We start from the raw sequence: 9,518 nt of genomic DNA on the forward strand, positions 1-9,518 counted from the left end.
GGTTTTGGGTGAGGTATGGGTTGCATCTGTGGAAAGCCGTCTGCCATCGAGGATAACAAGGAGAGCCCTCGGGAGCGGGTGTCCAGCAAGACGGCCTCGACCTCGGTCTCGAGGAGAGAGGAAGGCTCGTATTGGGGCAGAGACCGGTGCGGAAGTAGCAACGGCAAGGGGAGAGCAATGCTGATCGAGAAGAAGATGGTCTCCCATTCGGCGGCTGGGAGCGTTCCCAGGGCCTCCGAGGGGGAGCAGGTGGCCGCCGGCTGGCCCTCCTGGCTGGCCTTCGTCACCGGCGATGCCGTCACTGGATGGGTGCCTCGCCGCGCTGACTCCTTCGAGAAGCTCGATAAAGTATGTTCCTTCCCCGTCTACTCATTCTTTTTCTGTGCTTGAAGGTCGTGGTTTGGTTCAGTGTAGGTTTCGGCGGTGATTTGGTTCAGGGTTTTGACTATTTTTCAACAGTCAATGGTGCCGTAATTGTTCTCGGACTAGTACGGCCCTTTGATCGCGCACAAGTGGGACTTCCCGGCAGCGATGGCGGAGTACACAGTGACTTTGAACTCCTGAGGGACGAGGAGATCGTCGAAGGCTTCGGTACGGGGTCCAGCAGAACATTTGAGAGGTGTTCGATATAAACAATAATAAAAAAACGATATAAAATAAAGAAAAGGAAAAAAAAATATGTTTTTACCTTTGTTTGTTTAACACCATTAGATAAATTTTGACAGAAGGCCTAAATTTACTACGATGCAAGATTTTAAGGTTGGCTGTGTACGATTTTTAAATTGAAGGGGCATAATATTACACGCGCAGGAGTTCAAATGACATTGCTGTAAATAATCTTACGAAGAAAGTAGGTGAAAAGCCCAAAAGAAGAAATACGAAAGAATGGGAAAAAGTTGGAAATTAAAAAAAAATGCATTATGCATGCATGCATGCCTAGACATATATCTTATGTGATTACTTAATAAATTATAATGATGATGTGTCATCCACTCTTTTCTTAATTTCGTCTTTCGAAAGTTTCTCTCTCTCTCTCTCTCTCTCTCTCTCTCTCTCTCTCTCTCACATTCTTCTTCTTCAGGATTTCTAGGGTTTTCACTTTCCCTCCCCAAAACCCCAAATTACATTCACACTCACTCTCTCTCTCTCTCTCCCTCCTCAAAAACCCGAATCTTTTCTTCCTTCTCTTCTCACCTTCACATTTCGCCCTAATCTGTCACCTTCATTCTCTCGTTCAGCCCATTTTCATGGCCAAGACCAAACCTGGCAAAAAGGACCTCGATTCTTACTCCATCAAAGGCACCAACAAAATCGTTCGACGTAAGCTCTCATTTTTAGCTTGAACCCAATTTGTTTTTCCCTTTTTATCTGCTCTATTTCGTATGTTGTTACTCTAGGGATTTTGACTTTTGCGACACTGTCTCTGACTCCGATTCAGCTGGTGACTGTGTTTTGATGCGACCTTCGGACTCCGACAAGCCTCCGTACGTGGCGCGAGTAGAGAAGATCGAGGCCGACCATCGGAACAACGTTAAGGTCAGAGTCCGGTGGTACTACCGGCCGGAAGAGTCCATTGGTGGCCGGAGACAGTTCCACGGCGCGAAGGAGCTCTTCCTCTCCGACCACTACGACACTCAGAGCGCTCACACCATTGAGGGAAAATGCACTGTTCACTCCTTCAAGAACTACACCAAGCTCGAGAATGTCGGCGCCGAGGACTACTTTTGCCGATTCGAATACAAGGCCGCCACCGGTGGATTCACGCCTGACCGTGTTGCTGTGTATGGTTTTAATTTTTCTTTTTGGTTTTTGGATTCCTGATTGGTGGTTTATTAATTTTTTATTTATTTTTATTTGATTGAAGGTATTGCAAATGTGAGATGCCGTATAACCCGGACGACCTAATGGTTCAGTGCGAGGGATGCAAAGACTGGTAATTTCTCTTGTGTCATTCTCTTTACTATGTTTCGTTTCATGGAGGACCACAGTTCGGACTTTTTTTTTTTATTTGTTTATATAGTAGTCTATGCACTTTTTTTTTGTGTGTGTAGTGTTTGCTTTTGTCAATTTGAATAGTAGATCGTTTGTCATGAGCTGCTAGATAGGTTTTACATCCACTGTTCTTTATTTGATCAGTCACATGGTTGTGTTTGTGCTACTAAATGAATTTCTCGGTTTGTTTAACTCTCTCTCCTTGTTTTTCCTCATTGTATTTGGTCTTTGTGTTGATATCTGAAATCGTCTCTCTCGTGATATAGAGGTCCGTTTTTATCTGTACTGTACCCTTAAAATATAAATGACTTTGTTTGTTCCTATAGTTTTGAAGTTTTTATACGAGGAGAATACACTTGTTGAACAATCCGCTTTGCATTCAAATGTCTTGGTTGTATTTTCTTCTTCAAAAATGTCTTTGTTATTTGTTAGGAAGGGCTTGTCACCAGTCTTTTATCTGATGAGAAGATATAGATATATGGACAAAAATGTACAAAACAATTCCACAGAACTCCATACTAACAGCTCTAAGTCTATAGGCGAGTTAACGAGAATTGCATAATGATGCCAACTTTTTATTCACCTAAGTAAGGTCAACGCTTGTGTTGTATATATGGAGGATGCTAGTATAGAAAATGAAAAGCTTGAAACTTTGGTAATGTACATATTAAAGTTAGAACACCCATGAAATATTCATTCAAGTTCGTTTCTTTTGTAATGTTTTTATTGAGAATTTTTACTTTTTCCATAAAATAGACATGTAAATCCTTTTGTGAGGAACTGTGATTTATTCGAACTTAGGTGTGGATAAAGAGCAACATTGGAGTCTCTCTGCTTAGCTTGACATTAGACACCCGCTTCTCATAGTCACTTGAACAGTGTTTCAGGATCATTTTTCTCTATTAATTTTTGAAAGTTCTATTTTGTAAACTCAAAACGTTGCCTTCTGTAAAAATTGCAAATATTTTTCAGGAAGTCTTCTTATCCTGTTACATCTCCCACATATAAACTTTACAATGAAAATTCTGAAACTGTCTTAATTGCTCTGTAGAATAGGACTATCTCAATTCTGATAAGGATACTACTGGAGTTTTCCCTTTATATGTATCCCCAAATGATCTTAATTGTGATGCTTTTAGTGATGGCTGGAGATTTCCCTCTTGAACTTCTTTTTGCAGGTTCCATCCTTCTTGTATGGGTATGTCCATTGAAGATGCCAAGAAATTGGACCACTTTTTGTGCTCAGATTGTTCGTCAGACGAAGAGACCAAAAGACCCTCGAACTCATTTCCGTTATCGCCATCTGTTGAGAAGGTAAATAATCTTGGCTTTGATCTCTACTTTATGTTTGCTTACGTTGCGTGCCATTATATAGAAACATTTGAATAATCCGTAGCTGCTTTTTATTTATTTATTTTTTATCCCCTGCAAATGGCTACCTGTTTCATTTTTCTTTTAACTAGGTATTAGTTTCACTTTGTTCTGTTAGTTATGTCACTAAATAGGTTAAAGCCAGTTGACACTCATTTCTGAATCTTAGACTAGGAGCTAGTCATAAAATTGATAATTCCCAAACATATTAATGTGGGTCAAAATATTTTATTTGATTTTATTATGTTAGTGAACCGAATAAATTAGGGTGGCTCTTAGTTTTGGTTGAGTTTGAGTTTCCGGTTTTATTCATTGGTATCATGTTGACTTGGATGAATGAATTATGGGTCGGTTTTGTTTCCGAAATTTTTTGACGTGTTCCAGGTGGAGCCGAAGCGAAGGAAGAGATGACCAATTCAGAGAGTATCAACTAGATGTTTTGCATTTAGCTCAGACGGTTGTGGTGTTTGTAATGTACAGTGCAGAGAAGATACTGTGCTTGCACAAACCAGAAAAGCTTTTTTTCGCCGTCTTCCTTCTAATTTATGATGATTGGCTCGTCGGTCTCTTTGTATGTGTGGTGATAGGCTTAGTAGGAGAGATAATGACTCTTGCGTGATCTGTGTTTGCGTTGCGAGCGCCGTGCAAAGAGAGCACGATTGCCTCGTTTCATAAAGCGCAGAGAACACCGTGAGAAACAAAACCGGATGTCGAAAAAAAGAACCCCCCCGAAAAAAAAGGAAGGGAAAAAAACAGATTTAGGAAGATACTTGGATCCAAATTCGATGATGATTATGTGTTGTGGTTGCTGAGATTTAGTATTGAATTCTAATGTCATTTGTCACTCGACTATTTTCCCAGTTTTGGTGTCTGAGATAACAAGAGGGATTTAGTGTGAGTGGCTAGAATAGACTAGAGAGCTTTTTTTTTACATTTATATATTGGAAATATTGCATTGCGTTTGTTTTCTTGTCCATTATATTGATAATGTCTCAGGGTTAACAAGCAGACGATAAAGCTATAGAAAGAATGTCCTGGTTTATTAATTACTAGTGGATTTAGCATACTAAAAAAAGTGAAAAACGTTAGATTTTTTTACAAGCCCTGCTTTAGCTCGTCCAATCATCATAATGATTTCTAACAGCTTTTCTTGTGGGTTGTGAATTGTGACACATTTACTTCACGCAAGGAATTCTAACTTCAAGCCCAAGGTGAGGCACTGCAAGTAAATTAATCAGAAGCTTTAAATTTAAATCTTGAAGAACTATAGGAAAAAAAAAACAAGGTTTTGTTAAAGGGCCATATATCTTCCATAAAGTAACGTGTTGAATGATATCCTTACAATCAAAACAGTAAACCCGTACTTGTCATCTCGATTAATTTCCCCACACTAAAAGTTTAATGTTTATCCAAATCTTTTGTTTTTGTATATATTTTTATCAAATTTAACAGATCCCGGTGGACCCGTCTAAAGTTGGTCTGAATTTTCAGGTGTTTTAGTTCTACTGATAATTTATTACCATATATATAATAAAAATATTCGAAGTTGCCTTTAATTGCAACTCAAATCTTTTAGTTACTACTTACTAGTACTACCATTTTTGTGGAAACTTATCTTAAATGGGCTAATATAATAATATTAAGGGAAATCACACTAAATAAAGACGAAATAATAAAAGGAGTCTCTTTTATTGAGATCACTATTCTCTGGTGTCTCACTCAAAGAGAAAAAGGTTCGGTTTCGCTTCGCTTACTTAGCTCTTCAGATTTTCTAGGGTTTTCTCTCGCTAATCCCTCATATCCTCGCGCCATTTCTGCTCAGTGTAAGTCACTCTCTCGGCATTTTTTCTCTGCCTCTGCTCGCTCTAAGAATCAATCGGAAATATCAATCCGCGCGATATAATTTGGCGTCTCTGTGTCTGTGCTTTTGAGAGAACGTTGATTGGTCCCACAGAAACCCAGGATTAAGCTTTTAGAAGCTTGATTGATGTTCGACTCTTCGGCGATGAGATTCTAAAGGAGTTTGAAGTGTTTCTATATTTATTTCATTTTTTTATTTTATTTTAATGTGTGGATATGATAAAGCAAATTCTCGGTAAGATTCCCCGGAAGCCCTCGAAATCGCCGAGCAGCGATTCCTCCGGCGGCGATGGAGGGGTAAACAGTCCACATCCTCCGAGTTCCATTAGCAACAATGGCGTGAAACCCTCGTTGGCTAATAAAAACAATGGGACTCTTTCGAACCAACCATTCGAGGCCTTGCCTAGCTTCCGAGACGTTCCGGTCTCGGAGAGGCAGAGCCTTTTCATCAAGAAGCTGAGCCTGTGCTCCGTGGTGTTCGATTTCGCCGACCCGTCGGCGAATCTCCGGGAGAAAGACGTGAAGAGGCAAACCCTCCTGGAGCTCGTGGACTACATCTCGTCCGCCGGGAATTCCAAGCTCACCGAGGCCGCGATGCAGGAGATCGTGAGGATGGCCTCGGCGAATCTTTTCCGGACGTTCTCGTCCCCGAGCCGCGAGAGCCGAGTCCTCGAGGCCCACGACTTGGAAGAGGAAGAGCCTTCGCTCGAGCTCGCCTGGCCCCACGTCCAGATCGTCTACGAGCTCTTGCTCCGATTCGTGGCCTCCTCGGAGACGGACGCCAAGCTGGCGAAGCGCTACGTGGACCACGCATTCGTCCTCAAATTGCTCGACTTGTTCGACTCGGAGGACCAGCGAGAGAGGGACTACCTGAAGACGATCCTCCACCGGATCTACGGGAAGTTCATGGTCCACCGACCCTTCATCAGGAAGGCGATCAACAACATCTTTTACCGGTTCATCTTCGAGACCGAGAAGCACAACGGGATCGCGGAGCTGCTCGAGATCCTCGGGAGCGTCATAAACGGCTTCGCTCTGCCGCTGAAGGAGGAGCACAAGATGTTTCTGGGCCGGGCCTTGGTGCCTCTACACAAGCCCAGGTGCGTCTCGGCGTACCACCAACAGCTCTCGTATTGCATCGCCCAGTTCGTGGAGAAGGATGTGAAGCTCACGGAGACGGTGATTCGGGGCCTGTTGAAGTACTGGCCCGTCAGCAATAGCTCGAAGGAGGTCATGTTTCTCGCCGAGTTGGAGGAGGTTTTGGAGGCCACTCAGGAAGAGGAGTTTCGCGGATGTATGGTTCCTTTGTTCCGCCAGATTAGCCGCTGCATCAACAGCTTTCATTTCCAGGTGCCCGTTTCTTTTATGTTCTTTTTTTTACTTCATTGTTTGATATAATGCTCATTTCAATGCTATAGATATCCAGCAATATCTGGGTGTTTTTTTTTTTTTTGGGGTACAAAAGTAGGAAAATCATTCAACATAGCGATTTAATAAGCAAAATATCTGAGGTTTTAAAGCTTTTAGCGAAATAGCCAGTTTCTCTATATGATTTATTGGACAATCTATAAATTTGTTGACAAGAGTATCAGAGTATATTCCTCTGTATATAAATATATTGACAGGGTGAATAATAGTTTGTTTTTTGAAGTTTTAAGGCGATGATTAGCTTGCCATTTGTTCAGCGTTTCTAAAAGCACCAAGGCTGTTTTTGTGTCTGTAAAGAGTCACTTAGTGAAAGAAGATTAAGCTAATGGACATGTTGGATTTTCATGGCAGGTCGCGGAGCGTACTTTGTTTCTGTGGAACAACGATCACATAAGAAACCTAATCATTGAGAACCGTCGAGTTATATTGCCGATAGTTTTGCCGGCTTTGGAGCGAAACACGCTCGTTCATTGGAATCAGGCTGTTCAGAGCCTCTCAATGAACGTGAAAAAGGTATTTGCGGACGCCGATCAAGCCTTTTTCGATAAGTGCTTTGAAGAATTCAAAGAAAATGAAAACAAGGAGAGCGAAACGCAGAAGAAACGGGAATCGAGCTGGAAGAGATTGGAAGAGGTAGCGATTTCTGAGGCCGTTCTCGTCTCGAGCTTTGTCTCCTCCGTCACTATATCTGCGAGCTCAACGCCATTCACAGCTGCAGGGAATTGAATTGAGAGTGCCTCGAGCTTTTCATGCTGCAAATTTCCATCGCTAATTTAATAGAAAAAAAAAGCGGCCGGGTCCCAAAGCTCGAAAAATAGGGTTCTTTTGTGTGGATATTGTTGTAGCTTATTGCCTTTCTTTTTCTCGGGTTATAGTTTGTATTATATGTTATTTTTGGGAAAAACTCAGTATTATTATTTTTTTTTTAACAAGGAAAGACTCTTTATCTTCTGTACCATTTCACCACAGGCAATATATCTCATAATTTTTTTTTTTTTTTTTTTTTAGAAGAAACTCGATAAAATAAAAAGAGAAAAAAGAAAGCTTTTACTATGAAAAAGCAAGATACAAGCTAAAGGGCGCTAGGCCAATATCTAGAGAGGGAAGCTAGATTAAAAGAATGAAACTCGGGCTCAAGGGTAGCAAGCCAAAAACCAATATTGCGGAAAAGGCTATCCCAAAGGGTATCGAAACAGGGAGAGGCGTCGTCAAAGATACACTTGTTCCGGAGCTTCCAAATAGCCCAGCAGGCTGCGAGAAAGACGACCTTGAGAGCTGAGCGAACCTTCGAACTTGTGCCAGAGGAACCGAACCAGAGGCTGAAGTCAGAGAAGGGGCAGTCAGCAGGAGGCAGAACATCCACGGGAAGACGCGCGAACAGGAAGCTCCAAACTTTGGAAGCAAAAGAGCAAGATCGAAACAAATGATCTCTGTTGTCAGCGTCTCGGTGACATAAAGGGCAACAAGACGGGCAGCCGGAGGTCGAGGGAAAACGGCGTTGAAGAACATCGTTGGTGCTGAGTTTGTTCGAGACGAGGAGCCAACCAAAAAATTGTACTTTAGAAGGCACTTTAGCTTTCCAGATCAGGTCAACGAAAGGCCAAGCCGAGAGGGGGGAGATCTGAGACAAGCTTCCCGACTCCCGTCATGGACTTCACTGAGAAGTCTTCCGTGTCGTCTAGCCAAACCCGACGATCGACCATGCCGCTCCAAATCTTGATATCTTCCAGCTTAGCCAAGAGAGCGGAAACCTCATCGATTTCTCTCAATGAAAGGTTCCTAGAGAGTTTGAGGTCCCAAAAAACTCGGCCGATCTCAGACGGGTCCGGGGAAGCAAAGAAACCGATCTTTTCATTCTTCGCTGGGCAGATCCTTGCCAAGCCCGGAAACTTATCCTCGAGAGGGCGATCAAAAAGCCACGAATCCTTCCAAAAACGAACGATCGAACCGTCATGCACCTTCCAGCTCACCCAGGAAAAGAAATCTTCGCTGATCGAAATGACCGACTTCCGGGGGCTGGCAATATATCTCATAATGGAATTTGTTATTCATTTCATAAAGCAAATGTGAGAACCACACCGAAAATTATGCATATTTCATAAAACGTCTACTTGTGGACAAGTTTTTGTAAAGCACACACATCAATTCACAGATCATTTCCTTAACACATCGTGAAGAAATACCGATTGCCGGCAGAATATTCCGACTCGCGATATCCACAGAAACAAGAAATACCATCAATGACAGTAACATTACATTACATTATACGGTTTAGTCCTCGGCGTAAGCCCTGAAAACACACCTCTCTCGACAAGACCAAACTGGTTCTACCACGGGAAAGAGAAATTACCAAACATGACATAACATTACATCTATAGGGCCTAGTCATCGCCGTAGGCCCTGAAAGAGTAGCGGTCCGTGTAAGGGGCGTTGAAGTAGAGGTCGGCCTCGAACCACTTGGGGTATCGGACGAGGTCTCCGGCGACGAAGGTCATGAAGCGGTCGCTGCCCTCGGGGACGACCCTCACTTCACCTTCCTCGATGTACACCAGCTGGTCTGCCTGCACTTCCCCGTCTTCCACTGCGACCACCGCGAGACCCCGAGCTCCTTCACCCTCTCCGGCCCCACCGCCCTCTCCACCCTTATCTTGTACAGCTCCTCCAACGGCCTCTTCATCGCCCCAACCGCCTTTCTCGGCCCCCACCCGCTGCTGCTCTTTCTTCGAATGCTTATCGCTACGCTCGGCCACGGACCCATCATTACTCCCGCCACGCTTCTGCTGCAAAAACAGAGACTTGACAAAAAGCTACATTCAACACCTCTCTTTCTTGGATTTTTTAAGCCGATAACCTTCGGAAAGGTCAGC

The 9,518-nt window shown here is 43.0% G+C and overlaps 2 protein-coding genes and 1 pseudogene across 2 annotated transcripts; 2 read left to right on the forward strand and 1 right to left on the reverse strand.

Annotated features, from left to right (window-relative positions):
• Positions 1–1,026: 1,026 nt before the first annotated feature.
• On the forward strand, positions 1,027–4,325 carry LOC149407553 (chromatin remodeling protein EBS-like). The gene is made up of 5 exons (XM_089614376.1): positions 1,027–1,320; positions 1,439–1,781; positions 1,865–1,933; positions 3,171–3,306; positions 3,748–4,325. The coding sequence occupies exons 1-5, from the start codon at positions 1,248–1,250 to the stop codon at positions 3,772–3,774; spliced, it is 648 nt and encodes a 215-aa protein (XP_089470502.1). The 5' UTR covers positions 1,027–1,247; the 3' UTR covers positions 3,775–4,325.
• Positions 4,326–5,014: 689 nt separating this feature from the next.
• On the forward strand, positions 5,015–7,644 carry LOC149407554 (serine/threonine protein phosphatase 2A 59 kDa regulatory subunit B' gamma isoform-like). Its single transcript, XM_089614371.1, has 2 exons — positions 5,015–6,573; positions 7,003–7,644. Exons 1-2 carry the CDS (start codon positions 5,440–5,442, stop codon positions 7,375–7,377), a joined length of 1,509 nt encoding a protein of 502 aa, XP_089470497.1. The 5' UTR covers positions 5,015–5,439; the 3' UTR covers positions 7,378–7,644.
• Positions 7,645–8,245: 601 nt separating this feature from the next.
• Positions 8,246–9,518, reverse strand: LOC149407555 (uncharacterized; annotated as a pseudogene).

The sequence above is a fragment of the Urtica dioica genome, chromosome 1 (assembly GCF_054948205.1).
Source record: "Urtica dioica subsp. dioica isolate 48M chromosome 1, U.dioica_male_clone48M_v1_H2, whole genome shotgun sequence".
Taxonomy (NCBI): domain Eukaryota; kingdom Viridiplantae; phylum Streptophyta; class Magnoliopsida; order Rosales; family Urticaceae; genus Urtica; species Urtica dioica.

Coding starts and splice junctions, on each gene's coding strand:
- LOC149407554 (XM_089614371.1), top strand. CDS start 5,440: ATGATAAAGCAAATTCTCGGTAAGATTCCCCGGAAGCCCTCGAAATCG. Junction 6,574..7,002: donor TCAACAGCTTTCATTTCCAG/GTGCCCGTTTCT, acceptor TTTTCATGGCAG/GTCGCGGAGCGTACTTTGTT.
- LOC149407553 (XM_089614376.1), top strand. CDS start 1,248: ATGGCCAAGACCAAACCTGGCAAAAAGGACCTCGATTCTTACTCCATC. Junction 1,321..1,438: donor CACCAACAAAATCGTTCGAC/GTAAGCTCTCAT, acceptor ACTCCGATTCAG/CTGGTGACTGTGTTTTGATG. Junction 3,307..3,747: donor TATCGCCATCTGTTGAGAAG/GTAAATAATCTT, acceptor GACGTGTTCCAG/GTGGAGCCGAAGCGAAGGAA.